Source organism: Dendropsophus ebraccatus, chromosome 2 (assembly GCF_027789765.1).
Source record: "Dendropsophus ebraccatus isolate aDenEbr1 chromosome 2, aDenEbr1.pat, whole genome shotgun sequence".
In the NCBI taxonomy this organism is placed as follows: Eukaryota; Metazoa; Chordata; class Amphibia; order Anura; family Hylidae; genus Dendropsophus; species Dendropsophus ebraccatus.
Window position 1 is genome coordinate 98,710,552 of NC_091455.1, and position 25,530 is coordinate 98,736,081.

At 38.7% G+C, this 25,530-nt stretch overlaps 1 protein-coding gene across 3 annotated transcripts in view; it reads left to right on the forward strand.

Annotated features, from left to right (window-relative positions):
- The window catches only part of F13A1 (coagulation factor XIII A chain), an 86,086-nt gene that overhangs the window by 6,190 nt on the left and 54,366 nt on the right, over nt 1-25,530 (forward strand). Inside the window, exons 3-8 of one of the 3 annotated variants that reach the window (XM_069958057.1) lie at nt 441-629; nt 10,760-11,011; nt 11,783-11,901; nt 13,910-14,017; nt 16,563-16,737; nt 25,024-25,162. In XM_069958057.1, the coding sequence (XP_069814158.1) occupies nt 441-629; nt 10,760-11,011; nt 11,783-11,901; nt 13,910-14,017; nt 16,563-16,737; nt 25,024-25,162 (982 nt within the window). Of the gene's footprint in view, nt 1-440; nt 630-9,511; nt 9,619-9,989; nt 10,338-10,759; nt 11,012-11,782; nt 11,902-13,909; nt 14,018-16,562; nt 16,738-25,023; nt 25,163-25,530 lie in introns of those variants that run through there. The other 2 variants (XM_069958058.1, XM_069958059.1) reach the window with 2 other exon arrangements.

Below are 25,530 nucleotides of genomic sequence, written 5' to 3' on the forward strand. Positions count from 1 at the left end.
AGGAGATTCAGTCCCCACGGTCCCTAGTAATGGTTACATTGAGTGGGAGAGATCAACAGCCATGGCTGCAAAATGTTGGGATACTGACCTTTTGTACTGTACATGACTTTTCTTGAACCTACAATATGATCCTGGAAATGGATCTTTGACTGTGTCCTATATATACATACAGAAGACACTATAAACATGTAACCACAGCTGGAAATGCAGGTTTAGTGTATTGCATAGCTCAATAAACGTGATAAATAGATAAAATAACAATGAATCCATGCCAAAACCCCTCCAGTTCGAACAATAGAATATATAATATCCAATAATAGTTTAATTTACAGTATAAATAACACATTTCAACTATTGTAAAAAAATTTCTGACGTAGGTTGTCTAGTGTAAATGATCCATGAAGAGTTTCAGATAACAATAATCCATTATATTTTCATAGATTACCTAGAAGTAGAGAACATAGAGCTATTCAAGCAGCAGTATGCAAAAACTAAGAAAGAACATCACACGGATAGATATTTCAACAACAAACTCATCATACGACGTGGACAGACCTTTGATATAAGGATTGACTTTAATCGACCATATAATCCAGAGAAGGATCAGTTTTGGGTGGAATATGTTATTGGTAAGTAACCAATAAGAGGATATGTGTTCATATGTAGTCATTTCATTTCTAATATCGGTTTAATACTATTAAAGTCAATTGTATAAGGAATAGTAATGTTATTGAGAGAAGTCACAAAGGCAGGAGCACTTTACCACTGATAGAGACGTCTTTGTTGTAAGAATAAGACATTAAATGAATCAGTATACCATTAATGCAGGGGGAAATCCTTTAATAGAATCAAAACACACTAGGAGAGCAAAAGTACTGCTTGGTGTGTGTGATGGCATTCATATGAGAACAAACATCACTTGTCTCAGTTATTGCTTATGCATAAGAAAGGATTGCTGTTTACATCTGTTTCCATTAATCTCAATTAGCCTAACCAGCTGGATGACTGAGCTTCTTATAATTTGGCCATACACATGATGGTCAAGTATTTCATATAAACTGCCACATGACTGTCAGATCCTCAGGCATGGAAAAAGTGATCTCACACATTTTCTAGAACTATTCTACGTGCTCAACATAATGGTACCACATGCTATTGGTGATGTAGTGTTGTCAACCCATCTACACTACAAAATTTTAAAAAGATTTTGTACAAAAAAATAAATAAATAAAATCTGTCACAAATTTTCAAGACCCTAAATTACAACCATGGTATTGAAACAGATAGGGAAAGGTTTATAAAAATGCCACTTCCTGTATGCTAATTATGGTAATAAATCATTGGGGCGGTTCTGCTATCTACTGTCAGCCAAATCCACCAACTTGTGTGAGTACAGCTGATGACTTCTGGCACGGGAATGCCCAGCAGTCCAACAGGAAAGGAAGATTTCAACATGCCCAATCCTTTTTTCCCTGTGATATAAAAGGTATCTGTCAACCTCCTATTTAATAGGTGCACCTTGATTACCTATGTATGTATGACCAGACGTGGCCTAACATTGGCTGTAGCTAAAGCATCTAATAGACTAGTGTTCAAAGATGCCTTAATAAACTATTAAAACGTCCAAGTCTAGTTCTCATTTCTTGTCCATTTACTTTCTACTTACTCGACTGCTTGTTCATTTGCCTGCACAATGACTTCAGGAAGCCTGACCTCTTTTAGCTCTTTTTCTAATTCCCATAATATGTGTTATCATAAATCAGCAGACCCGATACTATTTCTACAAGTACATTTTTGTTTAATCACTAGTGATTACTCTGTCTTGAGTGCAGAGCTGTCATGTATTGAATTGCAAAATCTATATATAAAATTATGTTTGGTATCAAGGCAGTAAAGTTAAACATATTAAATTAGGTTATACAAGTGACTAATGCAGTCCAACAGCCTATTCGTACAGAGCTAAAGATTAGTAATAATATCCCTGTTGAATATAATAGTCCTAATAATGACAACAAGGAAATTGTGTGATTAGATCTGATAATGTAATCATCAATCTTTGTTCGAATGGCGGGATGGTACAAACATCCATAAATAATCCCATCGCTAGTGTTCCTCTGCTCTAGTCTAGAGTTAATGGTACACTCAGTATCTGCATAAATCTTAAAAATGGCAGAAGACAACACAGCTGATTTATAAAGAATGTATGTATTATCTTAGCCAGAAGAAAATCATTATGAACCACTTAGTCATTGGTAGACACCCAAAATGCAATAGGATTTTCCGAAAAGAGAAGATTCCGTGGTTGTCTTTTTTTCTTGTGTTTTGACTGAAGCAATACTTTGTAATATGATTCTTGTGGCCAGAGGAAATGCATTGCACTTGGAGCTTCGGTAAATAAATATCCTTAGTGATGTTTTAGAACTGTCCATCTTAACTTCATCAATACTGACCAGCCTGCCATATTCTAGACCCTGTCTAAAAAAAAAGACTAAATGAACCTGTTAAGGCTTCAAATTGCTATGCAAAATTAATTAGTAGTTATCCATATTGAAAATTTGAAGCGATGTGCTGCCACATGGTACGTAAATAGGTTCTCTATTTTTAAAAGCTGTGGAAGGGAACTCTAAAATAATAGAGGGGTTTCCCCACTGTGGCCTCCATAACCTACACGAGGCGTCTCTGTCTGTGGAGGACCCTGCATGTCCAAGTGATATATGAATGACCTATTGATTTATAGGAATGACCTATTGAGATGAGCGAACCTGCCGAAGTTCGGGTTTGTATGAACCTGAACTCTCGGCTTCTGACTGCCGCTGTCTGCCCGCTGGAAAACTGGGATACAGCCATAGCCATCGGCTGTTTCCCAGTTTTCCAGGCGGTCCTCCGGCTGTATTCACACTCTCTACGGAGCGGGCAGACAGTGGCAGTCAGAAGCCGAGAGTTCAGGTTCATACAAACCCGAACCTCGGCAGGTTCGCTCATCTCTACTGACCGCCAGGAGATGCTGGGAGGCTGCAGGCTGCGGGTTTTAAAGGGGCCAGGTTACATATCCGCAGCGGAATGAAAATTCTGCTGCAGATATGTAACCCATAGGCCTTCACACTACATGGATCCGCAGCGGATTTCACTGCAAACCCGCAGCGTGAAATCAGCTGCGGATCCGGTATGCGTGGAGGCACACTCAAGAATAGAAAGCTACAATCAGCCTATTTTCACAGGATCATTCAAAAATGGATTGTCAAAGGCTGTTAACAACTTTAAAGTCCTTATGGATTTCCTGTAGCTTTTCAATTGGCCACAGTTAAACAGCCTTCAGTCTTCTCTGCATCGCTGTAGAGGGAATGTATAGAGGACACTGTCTAAATTGATGGCAGGCCCGCAAATTCATTTTATGGGAGAGAAGGCCCAATAGCATTGAGGATGAGGCTTTTACAAGTATACACTCAACAGCAAACCAAGGCTTTTGTAACACCACCGGATGATACCCACCACCAGCTGTACCATCCTGGTTCTGCACCTGCTCTCTATCGTTGCTCTGTATGCTTCTTTGCCATCGTCCATGCTCGTTCTGGGGCTACTTGTGGGTGCAGTATGCCAGGGTAACCTATGCTGTGTTGACGCAGCTCTGTGGGTGTTTGATTACTTGGGCACTTAGCCTGGAGTGGCATTGAAACCCACCCCCGGACAAATGGGCACCGCACTCAGGGTTTGGATAGCACAAGTGTAACCTGGTGTGTAGGTGCAGGTGCAAAATGGCAGCCCAGAGTCCAACAGCTTAACCAGGGTAACCAGGGTAGAGAATTTTTGTCTTCTGTGTACGCCATGTATAGCAGCCATCATAGCAGCTACTCTCCTCCCACTAGATCAGGATCAACTGTAAATTAAGAAGATAGGGCTGCAGAGCAGGAATCTCGAGAAAAAATGTTGTATATGAGTTATATTATGGCTAGGAATAGTTCTGCTTCTCATCAATACAAATAGTGGTTTATTCTAAATTATGCCTATAATTGTTCTCACGGGACCATAACTTTGGGGTGCACAACATATAACATTCTTACTTGCTCTTATTTTACCCCTCCTTAGTGTTCTAATCCTGAGTGCCTAATGAACATATAGAGACATAAGGTAGGATTGTGAATACACACTATTCATTGTAGTCATATGTACAGTAATTTCTTTCTTTAGCAGCACTGCTTATTGGCACAGGTCAGGTCACCTGTGCCTATAGGTAAATTTACCCCTGATTACCTCTCAAGATCATTGCTAGCATGAGGATAAATGTGAGATTAAATAATCATACATTCTAGAACTCTGCATTGGTTTTCTCATTACAACACATATTAATCTATAGCATTAAGATCAGAAAAAAATGCAAATGCAAAACAAAGGTCGTCTAGTATTGAACCAAAATTAAAAATTTCTCATCAATATTTCAGTTATTGCTGTTAGCATAATAAATTAACTTTGATGGAATACCAGAATGCTTCACTTATTTTACCAATTTGTACAGTTTTCCTCTATGCTTAATAATAAATGAGAAGGTTCCCAGGCTTCTGGCTTGACACAATACTTATCTAAGTTTAATTCTCCAATATTCCTAGATTTACACATCAGTGCTTGGTTTATGATGCAGTAGGCTTGGTAAACAATTCATAAAAAGTGCTTTAGGATGTCAGCTTAGTTCAGATATGAATTCAGACCTTCTCATAATGTTTTTTGTCCACATTGCGTGTTTCTTCCCTTTAAGGCTTGTACATGCTTTAAAGATTTGATCAGGTGCCATGGACCAGTGAACAATAAAATATATTTCATATTTACCAGTGCTTAAAAATATACTTAAAGGGAAGTTGGCAGCTAAAATCCTTTTCTGGTTACATGGTTCCTATTCAATACCCTTTACCAATTGTATTATTCCACCAATAACCTTTATTTTTCCTTTTCAATAGTAGAAATAATAAAAGAGCAAGAACAAAAGAGAAGAAATTCCAAATAATCAAAAATTATAAGTTATGCGTAATAGTAAATATGCTGTAGCAGTTGTAAGTTAACATGATGTGTTGAATAAACAAAAAAAATAGAAATTTGCATTGCGGAGATGACAGTTACACAGTCATATGTAAGCCTGGATTAAAATATTTTCACTGATCCAGAGAGTTTTCGAAAAGGTTATAAAAATTTTATAAAAACACATAATTGAGGCTAAGGCTATGTTCAAACAACGTATAAACAACGGCCGTTATTTGGCACTCAAAACAAATCAATGCGCAAAGGCTGGAAATAATTTACATGCTCATTAGTTCAACGGCCATATGAAACAACGGCTATTGTTCAATACATTGTGTTGATAACTGCTGTTGTTTGCATTGACTTCAATGCAACCCATTTCACTATGAAAAGAACGGCCATTGTTTTAATTGAAAGTAATGGCCATTCTTGTTATAAAATGTACGTTGTGTGACCCAAGCAGAAAGTTCCAAGCACCAAAGTGAATCTGCATACATAGATGGTCATATATATTACTTAGACCTATGTCTACATGCACATACCTTCATAAAACCACAAAAACTGGAAGGACAAAAAAAAAAAAAAAAATCTGGTTTCAAGTTACAACCTATAAAATACAGAGTGAAAGAACCTTGACAAGTTAGAGTGCACCCCTAAATTTTACCTGGGTGCAAGGCGGTGGTGGTGGGGGGGGGGGAGTGGTCTTGCCTGATACACAGCATCTCTGTCAGCAGCTTTGTTCTGACAGAGATGCTGTGTTTATGAAATGCTGGGTTTCTTTGCCCCAGACAGGTAGTCACAGTATGTTATATCTTATTAAGGAGGGGTTAACATGTGGTGTCCCACCACGGGTGTTTCTGCTTTGAACACCCCTCGCGAAAGCCTTGTATTTCGAAAGTAAAGTGGTGATGAAGTTATGTATAAGTTTTGCCACTAGATGTCCGTATTATGTATTTTTTTCTGTATATATTGCACAGCTGTAGTCATCCAAGGGTTACTGTATTGTATTTTGTTATTCTTTTCTCTTCTATGCACTCTCTTCTCCACTCACAGAGGTGGGCACAGTGTATTAAGGGGAACAGTGAAGTATACCTTATTAAGGAGGTGCAGTATATTAAAGGGTCTGTGTCACCGAAATTTTCTTTTACTGATTGATTAGAGTCAGATACTAAAAATTTGTTCTTTTATTCTAATCTGTATCTATTTTCTGACTGTAATTTTCTTTATTTCACAATGTTATGGGGGCTGCCATATTGCCTGGGCTCTTCTTAACTGCATTTAGTGACATGTTTTAAAGCAAGACCCATGAACACAGATGACAATAGACACAGTCTCTCCCCTTGAGATGAATGTGAAACATTACTAAACGTGACACAGAAACAATGGAAAGTCTTAGCTTGGTTTTAGTTCCATCAGTGAGAATGAAAACTGCAAGATTATTCAGTTTTCAAATCTCAGGATTATTTTATATTATATTCACCAAGGAGAAGAGACCACCGTAGGTCAAATGAACTCTAAAACATAACGTTTATTGATTTGTTTAAAAGGCGCATGCTTCAACAATCGTTCGCACCAAAACACATCACATCAAATTACTACAAAATATTGTGCTATATTACATATAGAGTAGGGAAATAAATGGCCAGATTATGGATGGATGGGTCATGTGGCAAGGACAGGACACAGGGGATGTGTACCCTGCTCTTATTGGACTGTGGTCTTCCCCTGCCTTTTGGGGTGCCCACCTCCTTAATAGGGTGGCCCCAACCAGGGTGTCAATCCCTACTCTAGATAAGGTGCTCAGGAGAAAATTATAAACAAACAGACAAATAGGTATACCACAAAAATCAGAATCCTATATACATATTTACATAAATGATAGTCAATACGTTCATAAGGTTATGGATTACTCAGTTCCTCAGAACTCTGGATATTATATTTATCTTGCCCCGTGATGTTGTATTATTCATTTCCATTTTCTGCTTTCTCTCTTTGTACTATCCATACTATCCATGCTCAGATTATTCTCTTCTTGTGATACAACCCTGGAATGTTAAAATAATAAAACCAGTAGGATGCATATTTTCGAGGAGGAGCAGCAGATTGTAATCTTTCTTGGTAAAATAGTGCTCCTAGAACACACTTTGCGAATAGGTTATAATTAGAGATGAGCGAACCTCGAGCATGCTCGAGTCGATCCGAACCCGAACTTTCGGCATTTGATTAGCGAAATGTTGGAAAACATGGATATAGTCATTGGCTGTATCCATGTTTTCCAGACAACCTTAGAGCTTTATCCAAGTTCAGCAGCCACCGCTAATCAAATGCCAAACGATCTGGTTCAGATCGTCTTGAACCCGAACTCGGTTCGCTCATCTCTAGTTATAATACTTTGCACTGCATTTGCACATGTAATAAATGTACTCTTAGCAATTTAGCTGTTTTTGATAATTTGTAAAAAATAAATTAAAAAAAATGTGTACAACACGGTGTGACCCAGAAAAATCTATTTAAAAATCTAGAATAAGATTGTATTCAATTTTTTTTTTATAGTTGCAAACTTTTGGAGCATAGGGGCCCTTCATCCTATTTTATTTGTAAACTAACCTGATGAGCTTTCAGAAATATATTATCAATAAATGGGGCTGCGGGGAACATAACAAAGAGGTATACTTACCCAGCCCACTCCCCTGCCTTTGTCAGTTTACAGAGTGGCAATTCTATGCTAAAGTCCTCTTCTTTAAAGATTATCTATCACTTTACTGGCATGGCGGGATACACCATGAAAATGCCAACAAGTCTCCCTTGATGCTAGTAAGGTACAGGAACTTCTGAAAGTGCCATTGACTGTATTGTAAATGCATTATAATGCAGTCTATGGCACTTCTGGGAGTTCCCCTACCTCACTTGTGTCAGGAGAGACAGCCTACCTGTCAGCATTTTCACAGCGTATACTTTCGCATTGACAAAGTGATATGTATCCTTTAATATTTCTACTTATGTTCTGTGTGGATAGAAAATGCCTGATCAGCGGCTGATCAATACTCATGCCGCCATACAATTGATTGAGCCTTGTGCAAGCTCAGCAAACAAGCGTCGACCACCAAAGTCAGCGATCATTATTGTAGCAGTGTTGGGTCACATAAAAGAGCCTTTATTGTTCTTTCTATGACCTACTGATGACTTGAATTTTTTTGTAGTCCACCATAGTTTTTAAATTGCTATTACAATATAATTTACCAACAATATTAACACAAATAGTGTCTAAAAAAGAACGAAATGTATAGTTCAATACCCAAGACAAGACAATCAGACCACTAATATGATGTAAAGAGGCTATAGAACAGATTGCAATGTGCCAAGTATCTAGCACCAAGCAATTAGCTAGGAGAAAACCAATGTTTCTGTTTATTTTCAGCTATTAGATGTGTGTCATGGTCATAACCTGAGTGTATTGCATATGTATTACATGCAACCTATTTTTCATGATTTGCACATTTTATTGAATCTTACACAGTTTGTTTCTTCACTGCCTTAAAAACGCTCAGACGACAGGTTATATTTTTGCCAGCATCTATCTTCTGAAGTCAGTTTGTGTTTGTCTTTTGATAAAGCATCTTCCATACAGTCACTGCTATTTTATCCCACAATCTCATATTTCTTTCACATCCATGAGAGATGATTTATTTCTCTTATATCCACAAATTGTCTCTTTAATCTAATTCATATTGATGGTGCTGGGAGGAAGTGGATATATACAATGGGGTTAGCTATTTTAGGTAACATTGTGTAACAGGAATTTTAAAAATCCATTGTTATTGATCAGAGTCATGTGCATTTCTTAATGCACCAAATATAATCATGAATGAAATAACAACTAACCATGAAGAAATCCTGTAAATGTGTTTCTAAATATACTTGAGTATTGACCGTAACTCATACTGTAATAGTATAGATACTGTATTTACTTTAAATAGCAGCTTCTAATGCAGAGTCATAGAAAAGTATCCTGTCTAGAATGCATTGATTTTAGGATGACAATGCTTAGGCTGATCTAACACTGCAGTTGGAGGACCTGTTTGGAGCCTCGATCAACTGCTACCCAGCTTTAAATATGTCGGACATTTTCAGATTTCTTATACATGAATACATAAAGAATACAGTGATTGGATGACAGTTTATGTGTATAGGGAGGAAAGGAGAGAAAACTGTCGGCCGAAAAATCGTTCAGACGACAGTTATTGCAAGTATTAAGGCACCTTAAAGAGACTCTGTCAGTAGGTTTATGCTGTCCTATCTAAGGGTAGCATAACCTAGTGACAGAGAAGCTGAACAGGATGGTGTATCACTTACATTGTTCTGTGCAGCTGATTCAGAGATATCCTCCTGAATAACATGGACAATAAGTCCTCTTCATTATGAGCGTGAGCCCAGTAGTCCTAGATATTCATGAGAAGCAGAAAACTTCACCCACCAGCTGCTGATTGGCAGTTATCTATCCATTCTGTGTATAGGCAGGCAGATGTCATTCAGCAGCTGGATGGTGGGGGGAGGGGTGTGTCAAGAATCCTATTCTCCTGCATATTAGGAGAATGGCTGATCAGAATTATACAAGTAATACACCAATCTGTTTAGCATTTATATCACTAGTTTATGCTGCAATCACTTAAGGCAACATACACCTAGTGACAGATTCCCTTTAAGAAAGAAACCTGCTCCCATTCAATGCACCACAAGCTGAAGTGGGACATGACACTGGACTTATATGATCCAACATAGTTGCCCTTCAGTGTGGTTGCACTAGACTGATGTATGCAATGATGTACGCAATGGGGGAGATTTATCAAATATGGTATAAAGTGAAACTGGCTGAGTTGCCCCTAGCAACCAATCAAATTCCACCTTTCATTCCTCACAGGCTCTTTGGAAAATGAAAGGTGGAATCTGATTGGTTGCTAGGGGCAACTGAGCCAGTTTCACTTTACACCAGTTTGAAAATATCCCCCAATGTCTTTTAATCTGGCCTAACAAAAATATTACTCTGGAAAATTCCCTTATCCCAATATTAACTAATTTCTATCATAGTTAACTGAACTACAATTCCATTTTGTCCTACTAGCACTATTTTGTGTTGAAATTTCCCTCCACAATTCCACCACATTTAATGGCAAGCATGCAGGGCTATTGTTGCCATACAACTTATGGAATAAACCAAAAGGGAACCCCAATAGACCCAAACGACTCATTGAAGTTGATAGGGATTGAAACTTTTAGGCCCCTCGTCCTCATTTGCAATTATGCTGTGTAACATTTTACTATGTTACAAACATAAGGTAATCTTTAGTCTGTCCAGGGATATACCTGTAAGCAGTACATAGGTTATAAATTTACCTGGGTTCTTGAATATAGGGAGCACAAAAGGCCCACTGACCATACAGAGACTGGTACTGTAAATTATGTGGAGTACTGTAGGTACTGTTTAAAGTGTTTATATTACTTTTATACATTCTGCTCTCTGTTACAGAGATGTCTATAGGCCCACTCAGGACGACTAATGTAATACAGAACATTATTTCATTTATTTCTTCTTTATTATGTTATGCATGCTATATTATTAGTGTAGTATGGCTCTGTATAGAGCCTGTATGGGGCACTATTGGCATAGCCTGAACCACACCAATAACGTAGCACACCAGCGCTATGTGTGGCCTCTACAGCTGTATTATTTTTTTAAATATCTGATTTTCTTTTTCAGGTCGATACCCTCAGCAGAGCAAAGGCACATATATACCAATCCCTATTGTGGAGGAACTGGAAGTAGGAAAATGGGGAGCAAAAATGATTTTGAATGATTACAACTCTGTCACTTTAAGAATATTGTCTGCTCCAAACTGCATCATAGGCAAATTCCGCATGTATATTGCTGTGTTAACCCCTTATGGAATACTGCGGACCCCCCGAAGGTCTGACACAGACACATACATTCTCTTCAACCCTTGGTGTAAAGGTAGGCTACAAGCTGTTTCACATAAACCCACCTTAAATATAATTTGGACCATGAAATAGGAATAAAAGTGTCAAGAGAAGCTCAACAGAGTGTAACAAAATATGAGCCAGGAAGCAAGTGTTTCCATAGGTGATGGAGGGAGACATTGTTCTCTATTCATGAAAACTCATTTCGAAAACAAGACACAATGGCTTGCACTAAACTGTATTTTCAGGGTAAATGATAAGACACATATCACTTAGTGGTAGATGTAAATTCAATTCGGGTGGCCGGGGGTACGCGCAGCTCAGTGGAACCACCAGCGCCAGTCTCTAGAAACGGCCCTGCCTCAAACAATGGTCTTGTTCATTTTTCACGGCGCCGTATACGATCCGGCCGTAAGCTCATACGTAGTGTGCATTGTGTGGCCGTATATCGTATACTTTCAAACGAACGCATCAACCTCAAAACTACGTGCGTATATTCTCAGTTCGCACTACGGCCGGAAAGATACGTAGTGTGAACATAGCCTAAAGAAACAAAAAAATGACAGTTTTTCAACAGTTTTAGGGTATGTTCACAAAATGTTTTTTTTAAAGAAAATGTGGCCAGAAGTAATGTTTATGATTATTATTTACGCTCGTAATTATGAAAATACTGCTGTATTTTTGCCACAAAAAAACAGTGTGAACACAGTTGGACCATAGCCTACATTTACATCTGTGCCTTCCTGTTTTTCTGTTCCATTATATTTTTATATTAAGTTTTTAACATTTCTGCTACCATAAACAGAGGATGCTGTGTACATGGATGACGAAAAAGAGATAGAAGAATATGTCATGAATGATGTTGGTGTGATTTTTCATGGAGAAGTTACCAATATGAAGACAAGGAGCTGGGAATATGGACAGGTGAGAATATCTTTGCAAATTTGTTTTCCTGATTTCATAATATAGACAATGCTAGTAGGGAAAGGGGTTGCTGACTTATAATTGCAGAATGTATACTTATATATGAAAGTTGTTTGGTTTAGAAAACTCATTTTAAAATATCGATATAGGGAATTCTGCTGTTAAAATAGAGGACTTTCATCTATTAGCGGGAATGCCGGGCAGATAAATGCTGTAGACTAATCCAAAATTGACAAAAACATTGCTATATGGCCTTGTCCTTATGGTGCATTCACACTGTTCATACTAATGTTATGGAATCTATATATTTTTATTTGTAGATGGGCTTCCACAACTGATGCTTTTTTGTATTAGTCAACTAATCTGTACATAGAAAAAAGGGGGTTCCTGGAGTTTTTAGGCTAAAACACACCTATTGACAAAAAGAAAAATAATGCACCTGCTGAAATGATCAATTGCAGCAAAACTGGCCATGCAGTTATATCTAGTAGAATATTAGAGCTGTGGTCTGATTAGACACTGGGTCTTTCCAAACTAGGCCCTAAAATTCTTTACTTGTAAGCCTAAACACTGGGCATGGAGAGACTAGATGGATCCTGCATTCCCAGTGTGTAGACTTTGTATTGGCCCTAGAGAGGCCAGTGTCAGTGTAGGATCACCCCTCTAAAGGTCACCTTGACGTGGTGAGCTGTTACATGCTATTTGATCAAACGGTTTGCTAAGAACCTAATTTCTCTATTTGTTTTATAGCCGTTTTACCATTCTATAATACCATACCATAATATCTATATTATGAAAACTGAATGTCTTAGCTATTGCGGGTTGTTACACTCTTTTGTTTTCTGTTGAGAATCCTTGATTGTTACAGACTGGGACAGTATTGTCTTTAGCAACAAGCCTGGGTTCTGTTTGGGATCCAATGACAGCTGGGGTTGACGATTTGGGGAGCTGTCATATACAAAAATCGGTAACCCCCAGAAGTGATATAGGGGGAATATCACACCTCAGCGATATGTTTAAGACATTCTATGACCACATGTTTTGCCTTCAATGGCAGGAGTTCTAACTGGGCATTTTTCAGCTTAGTGCTTTTGTACACACAGCAAGGGATTTCCAAGAATGCCAAATTACAACACTTCATTGGCCTGTCCAGTTGCCACATTTATTGCCACTCTAAATGTATATAGAATCTATAGGCCCAGCTGCAAAACCTGTCAGCAAATGTGCTGCAGGATGTCATGTTTAAACTTTATGCCTTCAAGCCTAATCATATCTCGTCTCTAGGCTAGCAGAGACCCAACAGGGTACTAGTGCCTCTTTAAATTGTACAGTTTTACCCAATAAATATGCATTTGCTCTACTTTTGTAATCACTTACATATATCATCATTGGTTAGTAGGCTTGATGTCTTTATTATAATATACCCCTTGATATGATATAAAACCTTATTAATAAGGGTCATGTCGCAGGCATATAGCAATAAGGGGGCAGATGTCAAAGTTAGGCCCATAGTTCCTCCAGCCACTTTTACATAAGATGACATCAGTATTATGAATGGCACATAGTGGGTAGAGGACCTTTTGAGAGATTTTGTATTGGGACCCAGAAGCTTAAAGTTATGCCTTTGTTCAGGCTTTTTCAGGCCATATTTTAGCATCTTATAGACCCTGGAGGTTTAACAACAGCTTTTTAATAAAAAAAAAAACTACGGATAATTCATTTGTCAGGTGCAGTGAAATTGACACACGTCAGATATATTAATAGTCTAATTAATGGTAGTCATTTAGATCTTTAGATCATAGACTTTATCTCTTTTATTAAAACATTCATTTTCCATGGTAAAATGGAGAACCACAAGTGCAAACAAAACATTTCATCTAGTTTGTTCAAGGCATACTGTACATTAAGTACCAAAAGAGGATTACCCTGGATGCTCTATTATTTGTTGCTGTAATTCACAACTCTACATGACTATAACTTCATGTCCTTTCCTTTCATGTCATTACAGTTTGAAGAACAGATACTTGATACTTGCCTGTTTTTAATGGACAAAGCTGAACTTGATCTTTCCGGCAGGGGAAATCCTATAAAGATCAGCCGTATTGGATCAGCGGTGGTACGTGCATTCATTTATATATTAAAATGCTTCACACATCACAGATCACAATTCCTGTTATTATCTGTCATCTCCATACATCTGGATCTATCTGCCAAAAATATCTGCCTCGGTCCTCTCTTTTCCTTTGACAGAACAGTATGGCAGACCTCTTTATTCAACTCTGTCAAAGTATCCAGTAGCTTAAAAGTCTTTTTTAATGTATGTTCGGCTCATAGAAATCTATGATCTGGCTGGAGGGGTAAGCATAAGTGCAGTACCATGGAAGATATCGCTAGAGTATATGATGACTTTGAATATTCCTTTGCATGGGCATTGTTGAAGCAATAAGTAGCCTCCTTTCTATTTGATGCGATTTTATGTACAATGTTATATGGCGAATAAGAGTATATTTTGTGATGATGTTAGTACTGGAATACATCATAGTTTGCACACCTTAAACGGGTTATCCAGTGCTACAAAAACATGGCCACTTTACCCCCTACTGTTGTCTCCAGTTCAGGTGCAGTTTGCAATTAAGCTCCATTTACTTCAATGGAACTGAGTTTCAAAACCCCACCCAAACTGGAGACAACAGTAGGGGGAAAGTGGCCATGTTTTTGTAGCACTGGATAACCCCTTTAATGGGTACAATAGTGGCAGACGATCAGTGGCTCTTTATGCAGCTGCTCTATGGCTCTAGTGTGCTAACTACTATAAATACCACCACTTGGCACAAATTAGGGAAATCATTTGTATTACTAGATTTCTGGTGATATGTTGATCTAGGGATTATCTGGCATCTGCCTCAAAATGGGTTTTGCCTTCCTGAATCAACACAGTAGAGCTTCCATAGTAGAGCTACACTTAATGGACTCTTGTCTTCTTTCAACCTTACTATATATATAATAGCTGCGGCATTGGCTTTTGTGGTTCTATGACTGAGGCTCCTGAATGACAGCTAGACATTAATGTGACTCCCACAAGGATGTGATCCGCCTACACCTAGTATATTTAATCAATGTAAGATTCTAAGAGAACTCAAGCTACATAAGACATTTCTCTGAAAGCTCCTTGTACAACCTTGCCTCATTCGTAGAACACTTCCCATTCCAGATTAGGCTAGAAAGGGTGTCAAAGCAATTCCCGTACTATAAGAAGCCATATTATTCTTCCATACTTTTAAATTAAAAAGTATAAAACTTTAAATTTGCTCCTATACCTTTCTTCTGTTGTTGAAAAAGAATGAGGAATAGATTATGAGAAGAAATGTGTTATTATGCCTTTAGTTCGGTGTGATGGAAAGTGGCAGGCCAATATTTGATGCTCAGCATTAAGTCATTTATATTCATTGACTGAGTAATAAGAGAGTATAATTGCCCATGGCATCAAAGATCCTGCGAAGCTCTGGGGAAGCCATACAACTTGACTTGAGACCTAATTGAGGGGAGCATCTTAACATTGTTTCAAACGCATGTAAAATGGTAGAGTGTAATAGTAGGAGAGAATGTAAAATGATTAAACTAATTGAGTAGACTGCCTCTTATAGAAGACTTCAGAGATACATGATAGCATGGATGGCCTTACTTTTTAATATTACATCTATTTATCTAGTGAATCCTACCAAGACCTTACATAATGGACCCTCATGTCACAATAACATCAAAAACAAAATTAAAAAACAAAACAAAAACACAGATGTAAAGGCATAAAATTTTATTGAGACATTAAAAACAGCATAAAAGCATGAGATTAAAAAGGTAAACTGTATATAGACAACAGGGTCACAACAGATTAAAGGGAGAGGCCCCTTTACCTTCCTAATGCAGACATACGTGTAAGTATACAAGTGGTAAGTGCACTGGCACAAAAGTAAGTATAATAGGGAGTAGAAATCCTACAAATGTAAAGCCAAGACCAGCACAAAACAATCAATGCCTTGAATGGGTCTGCACACCTGACAGCAGAGAAAATAAAATAAAAGGTGAACTGTAATACCTAATGCTTGCTAGAACAAGGCCTACATGGGCAACCAACCATATGGGACAGATATGAGCAAAATTGCAATAGTGTAACAAAGTAGAGAACCATGTAAGAACAGAACAAGGAAGGAAAGGAACCCAGCCAAACCTGATGTACATTTCACACATAATGGCTTTTTCCTGGGTTAATAGTTGCAATGCCTGATTTGTATTTAAGTTATAGACCACCTATCACATCCCTGATAATGTTATAGAAGATCCACCCCTCTAGTGGGTCACTATAGTACAGTATAACAATAATACAGTGATCTTATATTAATATGATGCATAAAAGTGGGTCAGATACTTACTAAGGCATGAAGCTAGTTGGAATGGCGATGGAATGCCGCACAGTCAGGTTGAGAAATACTGAGCTTTTTTTGTTCCTTGTGATCATCAGTCTTACAAGTCTCCCATGGTTGACACTTTCTACATTGATTCCCATAACCTTTTGACAAACTTACACTATCTAGCTGGAATTCTCTTTGGCATGTTTTATATGTTACAAAAGAAGGAGTTCATGACTTGCTTTTCTATATTTATAGATAAATGGCAAAGATGATGATGGTGTTGTGGCAGGAAGCTGGAATAACGATTATACGTATGGGGTATCACCATCTGCTTGGACTGGAAGTGTAGAGATCCTGCTGGAATATTATAGCTCCAAGATGCCGGTAAAATATGGGCAGTGCTGGGTCTTTGCCGGTGTGTTTACCACATGTAAGTATTACATGCAAAAATATATATATATTTTTGATTTAGTAAATCTGACTGTAAATAAAATGTTCAGGCAGATTGGTGAGTTTGCAATTAATATTTAGTGGAGACTGCCATATGCAGACCTTAGTTACTTTCACCTTTAAATTTGCAAAAAGTGTGCAAAATTTATAAATTAGAACATGAAAATGAAGATTAATTACTAGTTAAAAAATACTCAATGCAAAAAACCTATGTGAACAGAAAAAGGATCAGTGAATCGAGGTCCAAGTAAATCAATGATGTAGTGGAAATACTGTTATACTCGATAATGGGACTTTTCAGTAAAGTTTGGACCTTTATAGAGAGGTCAAGTCTTTTTTCTGGTTACAGCACTCCTCTATGGCTGTAACACTTCACACAATGAAAGATCAAAGTTTCAGTCTTTCTGCATTACACCAAATGAAAGTGAATATGGTCACATTGTGGGACATAAGTGACCTGATAGACACCACAAATTCATCCAGGATGGAACACGGGTTGTGATGTGCCAACTTGCGGGTCATGCCAGGACCACTGTTGTTTTTATTAGCAGCAATTCAGGCAAAGCAATGCTGCAATATTTGGTTGAAGAACCTGTGTTGCATCCAAAATCCAGGTTTAAGAGTCACCTCATCTTAAGTTCAAAATCAAGTAATTTAGTATTATAGTAGAATATTTGATACTGTTGGGTAAAGATAAGGTAGGGAGATGGGATGTTTAGAAGTATAGAATAGAAGATATTTATAAGGAATCTGTCAGCTGCAATTCATGGGCCAAACTGCTATCATTGTTAAAGAGATATTAGTGCAAGGAGACACATAGTATCTTTAAAATATTTGTCTGTGCCTCAGTAACATAGAAAATATTTATGTTCGCTAGTGCAAAGTGTCAAAGAGGTGCTCCAAAGCCCCTGTCAATCAAAGATAAGCAGGGGAGCGAGGAGGAGTTATAGCCTTCAGCACTTTAGGAGCATGGGAATGTCTCTATGGCACCGCTTCCCAGAGTATTAAAGCACTGTTTCATGTTCTGGAAGCTGAGATAGATTTATCAAAGGTACCATGTGTCTCCTTTGACTAGCAGCAAAATATGAATGTCATCAGTTCGGAACATGACAGTTTCCTTAACCCCTTCATGTCAGCCATACAACTTTATAGGTTTCTGCTGCACATACCCCATGCAGCAAGAACGTATATAAAAGTTCCTGACTTTAAAAGGGCTTTTAATGTGTGCAGGGCTGTTTCAATGCAATTGGCCCTGCACACATTACTGTCTCCCCAAAAAAATCTCAAGTCTGCCGCCTCTGTCTATGTCAGGAACTGTCCAAAGCAGTAGCAGATCCCCACAGAAAACCTCTCCTGCTTTGGACACGAACAGAGTTGGTAGCATTGTGTCAGACTAGAAAAAATACACCTCTTCCTGTAGGACATACAGCAGCTGATAAGTACTGGAAGACATAAACATTTTAAATAAAAGTAATTTACAAATCTGTATAACTTATTGACACCATTATATTAAAAACAAAATCTAGGAGTACCCCTTAAAATTTTCTGTTAAAGGGGACCTGTCACCCCGACTGCCGAGGTGAAGCCAGCCCGACCCCCTAGTGGAGCCCCTTATACTTTCCCCTTGCTCAAAGTCCCAGTCCCTAACTCCGTCCCGCCGGCGAGAAATCCCCGTCAGAAGCCGTGCACGCGCTCACCGGAGATGAGTCCGATAGAGAATGACTGGAGCAGGTCGCCTTTAAGGATTCCTCAGACAATCATAACCTACTCCATAATTTATTTTACTGGTATAAGAACACAATAGTCTTCACATTTCTGCTGAAGCAATGCAGTTAACCTTTCTAAAGGTAGATAATCCCCAGATGAATAGCAGAAATGAATCTGGTTTTCTTATGCTAACAAGTCAGACTCTTCTGTCAATAATGTTTTTTACAAAGTTAGTCAACTTCTATAGCAAAATGACCAGGACCGGAGGCAGCATACAGTATATGGAAGTTATGTGTTTGAAGTCCAGTGTTTTTTGCAGTATCTTTCCCATGTCCATGGTTCACAAGTTTGAAGGCTAAAAAAAACTGTGGGGGAGATTTATCAAACTGGTGTGAAGTAGAATTGGCTTAGTTGCCCCTAGCAACCAATCAGATTTCACCTTTCATTTCTCAGATTATTTGAAAAATGAAAGGTGGAATCTGATTGGTTGCTGGGGGCAACTAAGCCAATTCTACTTTACACCAGTTTGATAAATCTCCCCCCTGAGTTCTTCACATTAGTTGCTGTTTTCCAAAATGTATGAAAAAAATATGAACATTGTTTATAGTTAGAAAACAAGGAATTACAGAAGCAAACACATAGATGTAAAAAGATCTAAGAAAGTCTACATTATCTACCGAACACACTAATTTCTTTTTGTCAACACAGCAGCATGGCTAAATGATTTATCTCCCAGAAAAAGTGCAGGCAATGAGCTTCAACTTTCTTCCTCTTTTACATGAAGCGTTTTCCCAAGAGATCTTATTATTAGCTATATGAAACTTCAGTGTTCACTCTCATTTGTAACCTGCTGTGAGGCCACTGGAGCTGACTTGGAACTGTCAACAGACTAGGCACAATGTGATACAACAGCTACCAAGTGACCTCACAGCACATTTCAATCTGTGAGTGCAACACAAGTAAACAATACTCAATTTATTGAGCAGTATATCCGCCCACTCGCTCTTCAAGTCATCTTCAAGCTTCCCTATAAATTTACTGCTCTGCCTGACTGTTGACCCTGGGAAGAATCATTAGCTTCATGTGTGTTTGGGTTATTGAATAACATAGTTATCTTTTATTTGTATACAGGAAAACATAGGAATGTAAAGTGTTATGACATTATCCTGAATACAATAGATTACATTTCTATCACTTCAGAAATCTAGTCAGGGTGATATAATGTAGATGTGCAGCTGAATTTATTAGAAAAGTGTGCAATGCGCATTCAAAAACGATTGACAGTTATAATTTGCATGGCACGTGGTTTACACAAGAGTTAAAGGGAATATTTAACGCTAGAAGGTATCCTTCAGACATATTGTTGCAAAGCAAACTAATTTGAAATAATAATAATAAAATAAATAAATAACAGAATAATGGCGGAAAAACAATATACTGTAAAAACTGCTGCAATTTTCCATCAATTTATCTTTAGTTCCTTCATGATGGGATTTAATAGGCATTTCATGCGCCCCAACGTCATATTTGGGTCCTGGCTGAACGATTCAGCCTCCACTTCCAGGCTGGGTTCACACTACGTATATTTCAGTCAGTATTGTGGTCCTCATATTGCAACCAAAACCAGGAGTGGATTAAAAACACAGAAAGGATCTGTTCACACAATGTTGAAATTGAGTGGATGGCCGCCATATAACGGTAAATAACTGCCATTATTTCAATATAACAGCCGTTGTTTTAAAATAACAGCAAATATTTGCCATTAAATGGCGGCCATCCACTCCATTTCAACATTGTGTGAACAGATCCTTTCTGTGCTTTCAATCCACTCCTGGTTTTGGTTGCAATATGAGGACCACAATACTGACTAAAATATATGTAGTGTGAACCCAGCCTAAAGATGTACTTGTCTGCCAGTAACGGCCTGCTCAGTCAATTACTTGTCTGTCACTGTCAGAAGTGTAGGTGGGATCACTCAGTTGGGACCCTAAGATGACATTTGAGGACAACCGGGAAGTGCGGAAAGGTACAAATAGTTCACACTAAGGGCAGCAACATATTAAAAGTTAAAGGGGTTGTAGGTTGAATCATCCCCCCTCCTGGAGACAAACGATTAATTTCATACATGTCATTACCTTATCTGTCTTCTTCTCTCAGTTTGAGCTGCTGCTTTCTGCTACAGATACAAAAACTAAGTGAGAGCTACTGAGTCCATCTCTGCTTCTGACCCCCGACCCCCTCCTTTCCAGATAGCTGATGTAAATAACTTTGTAAAGAATTGAGAGCTATCACTGAGTTTATCAGCAACTTGACCTCAGATTAACCCCCAGCAATACAAGGAAGCTACAAAAATGCAGAAAAAGCCTGCCAGGGAAGGGAGGGAGGAGGGCGTTAAGAACAGAAATGGACTGAACAGCTCTCACACAGTTTTTTGTCCTTAGCAGAAAGCAGCAGCTCGAAACTGAGAGAAGGAGACAGATAAGGTAATGACATGTATGCAATTAATTGTTTTTTATTATCTCACGGAACGGACGGTCTCTTACGTTGTGTGAACATAGCCTTAGGGTACGTTCACACCTACCGGATCCGCAGCGAAATCCGCTGCGGATCCAGTACTGTGAATTTGAATGGGTCCCATGCACGCAATAGATCCGCTGTGGGTATGGGACTCGGCCCTTTTAACCCCTACGCCGCTGGCCAAAAGCCTGCCCACCCACAGCCCCGGCCCCCCGGCCGGCTGCCCCAAGCATACATTACCAGCATACATTACCATACATTACCATGCTGCCGGATGCGTACGAATTGCGAACATATGCCCGTAGTACAGTTATGCTTCCCTAGCTTGTTTGGAAGTGATCTGAGGCAGGTCATTTACTTGGAAATCTTCACCCAGCCCAATAAAACTCACAGAACCTTTTGGATCGAAAAATCAAGTTTAATTTGGCTGAAATAAGTACTTCGTACGGGACCGCATGGAAATCCACGGGCGTGAGTTTCAACATTTCCGTCCTCAAACAATGGTCTTGTTCATTTTTCACGGCGCCACATATTATCCGGCCTTAAGCTCATACGTAGTGTGCACTGTGCGGACGTAAATCGTATACTTTCAAGCGAACGCATCAACCTCAAAACTACGTGCGTATATTCGCGGTTCGCACTACGGCCGGACTCATACGCAGTGTGAACATAGCCTGTGTATGAGTGTAAAAAATGAAAAAAGTCACATTTCAGTATTTAGAGCCAAAAAAGCAATGCAGTGAAACTTTTTTGAGGTTTAATTGGCTTAAAAAATGCCGAATGTGAATTTACCTTTTCTTCCGGAAGACAGCGACACTCTGTAGACTGTCTATGCTCTGTGTCTGCTACTGTAGATAAGTCCCAATGTGATCATGTGATCTGCAGCACTGTCCTGACATAAATGCACTGATAACATTAAATGGCAACCTGCAATGTATTTATTGTATTTCTAATATGATTTCAAAGAAATAGCATTTTATTTATCCAGAATAACTTTTTAGGGAATAAAAAAAATGCTAACAAAAATGCTACTGAGGGAAAAGCAAAGACATAATATAATTGCATTACCTTGGTGTTTTAATCCTCTACTTTTTTTACTGTTAACAATTCCTGGAAGAAGGTAAATAGTGAATTTCACTAGTTTATTGCAAATATCACGTCCATATTTGTTTTTGGCTATGTTCCCACTATGTCTTTTTTTTGGCCATATTTCAGCTGTTTTTTTTTACAGCTGTAATTTTGATGCAAAAATGTGGCTGTAATTTGCATAATACAGACAGTCTTATTTTTGCTTCAAATGACGGCCGCCCAAAAAGACAGCAGATAACTGGCCAAAGAGAGACATGATGATAATATAACCTTGACATTATCTGTGGGAAAATGATGTAACTAGAACTGGAACCAGCAGAGGGAGCTGTGGTGTGGAGCCACATATAGTCTTCTTAATGTAAACTGAAAATTAATTGATACCATTTCTCTTCCGTTCTGACCACTGTTCCTAGTATCTTTAATAATGGACTAGATTTAAGATTTAACATTTAAACTTATCTCCCTGTCTTTCTACCCATAAAAGTACTTCTTAAATCATTTGCATGTATATTTCATATGTCTCTTACTTGGACATTGCCAGGCACTTTTCACATTTACCATTTTATCATTTTGTATCTCGCACAGTATCAGTCAAAAAAACCCTAACCCATCTAAGCCATGTTCCCAACAACTGTCATAAAACAAAACGGTCAAGCAAAGTGTGAATGCACGCAAAACTGATGGAAATGCATAATAAATATGCTGGATGTGAAGATGGTCATTAAGGATGGTCCGAACCTGCCGAGGTTCGGGTTTGTATGAACCCGAACGCTCGGCATCAGATTACCGCTGTCTGCCCACTCTGTGCAGCGGGTGGATACAGCGGGAGGACCACCTGGAAAACTGGTATACAGCCTATGGCTATGGCTGTATCCCAGTTTTCCAGGCGGTCCTCCCGCTGTATCCACCCTCTCCACGGAGCGGGCAGACAGCGGGAATCTTTGCCGAGAGTTCGGGTTTGTACAAACCCGAACCTCAGCCGGTTCGAACCATCCCTAATGGTCATAAAAAAAAGTTACACCATAATATGGCTATGTTTCTATAACGTCTTTTTGGGTGAAAAACAGCTAACAATGGTCGTCATTATCATGAAAAAGTTTTTTCACATCAATAAATGATGTTGTGGAAACAGCCTATTTTGCCTAAATATCCTATTTTTAACCATACGGTTGTTCTTCTATCATTAAAAAAAACAAACCCTAAAACCTGTTCATAAAAATATATGTGAAGTCATTAAATAAGATAAGATGCAGTTTGAAGTGTGATGGTGATGTGATAATTATAGATATGACATATTTTTGCAGGTTTGGGTAACAGCTCAGGGTCTAAGATGTACGACCACTGCCCATCCATACAACTGGTGTACCAGTTTTAGCTATTATTATAATGGGATGGAATGTAGGGTGGGAATTTAGGCAGGTCTGGGGCACAGATCACGCAGTACACGTCAGTCTTGAAAAATCCCCCCTCTTTACCCTTGACTATACAGATACGATCTGGCGACTGGTTCAAGCAGATTTATGTATTCTTTGAATTGTTGATTAGCCATTTACTGTCTAATTTCAATGTCATGTCAAAAGTTTTCCCAAACAACAGTGACACTTTGGCCCTGTTCAATTTCCACCCATAGGGTACGTTCACACTTACCGGATCCGCAGCAGATTTCATTTAATTAACTGAACACAGCATCAAATCTGCACCATCAAATCTGCTGTGGATCTGACTTAGTTACTTAGTTGTTCCAGTAGTTGTTTTTTTATTTTAGTACCACACACTTAGCGGGAGATTTATGAAAGGGTGTAAATATACACCTGGTATAAGCTGCCCACAGCAACCAATCACAGCTCCTCTTTTATTATTTTACCAGAGCTGAAAGCTGAGCTGTGATTGGTTGCTGTGGGCAGTTTACACCAGGTGTATATTTACACCCTTTCAAAAATCTGCCTCTTAGGGTCCTATTACACAGAGCGATTTTTAACGATTAATGACTAACAATAATCACAAACGAGATTTGTGTTTATCGCTAATCTGAAATCGTTCACCATATTACACAGAGCGATGGTCGTTAGTTACGATCATTATTGCGATCATTACTATGATTGTTTATTCCTTCTGAACCCAGCGAAACAATGAACAATGTGCAATTACACTGAACAATTAGTGAAAAAATGCTGAACTTAAGGGAACGAATGTGGAATTAAAGCGGACGATTAGCGAACGATTAACAATAATTTTAGGTTAAGATCTAAATCAACTATCAATTTTTCGATTGTTGCCTGCAATTACACAGGACAAATTCTTTTAAATTCGAACGATATAATGATTTTTCGCACGATAATCGTCCCGTGTAATAGGGCCCTAACTTGCTTACTTTGGGGCGTCGCTCATCAGTCCGGAAACCTGCTTGTTCCATCTCCAACGGGACATCTTCCTCGCATATGCGCTGTAAGTAGAGGCCAATATGAATATATGAATATGCACAGTAGGCCGGACAGGAGGGGACAGGCTGTGCGGCACAAGCAGGTGCTCCTTGCTGACAGGCGACACCCCAAAAGCTCCTAGACCCCTGACTTGCATGGGGGCAATTAGGGAATATCCACACCAGAGATGGGCAACCTTTGGCTATCCAGCTGTTGTAAAACTACAATTCCTATTCCTACAATTTCTGTTCACATGACATATTTTCGATTAGGCCCATCACCTGCCATCTCACTGTTGTAAATGCTAAAGTCAGGTTTTAGTGCATGTAATTAGAAGCAAACTATTGCCGTCCTCTTGATTCTCATAATAGCTTAGTATTTATTATAGAGCTTGTCTCTAAAATGTAGTATGAATTAGAATAAGCTTTTCCAATAAATAGCCCAATTGTCTGACTACCTTTGAAGATATTAGTAAATGTGACAGCTCCGAATAGCTAATTCATTAGTCACAAATCTTTGATTTTTCCTTACAGTCCTTCGATGCCTTGGAATTCCTGCACGACTTGTTACCAATTATTTTTCTGCCCATGACAAGGATGCCAACGTGCAAACTGATGTCTATCTGGATGACGATGGTAAAACTAATACTGTACTTACCAAGGACAGTATCTGGTAGGTCAGGTGAAGGAACTTTAGTTTATGATTAGTTTTACACTATAAAAGCGAACCTATCAGCAGGTTAGACAATTCTAACCTGCTGATAGCTCTGTATTGCGCACACAAGGTGCTGATGAAGAGGGTAGGTCTTACCTTCATCCATGGCGCTGTTCCTGTGCAGTTTGTAATGTAATGTCCTGCATATGAGTACCAACCTGCCCCCAGCCAGCCTGCTCCTTCTAATGATTATCAGTGAAGCAGGCCAACCGGGGGTAGACCAGTGCTCTGGGGGAGATAGCCCTGTCCACGGTGCTGCAACGGCCTTACTGAATGCAAGATTACACTACAAACTGCAAAGAAATGGCACCAAGGATGAAGGTAAG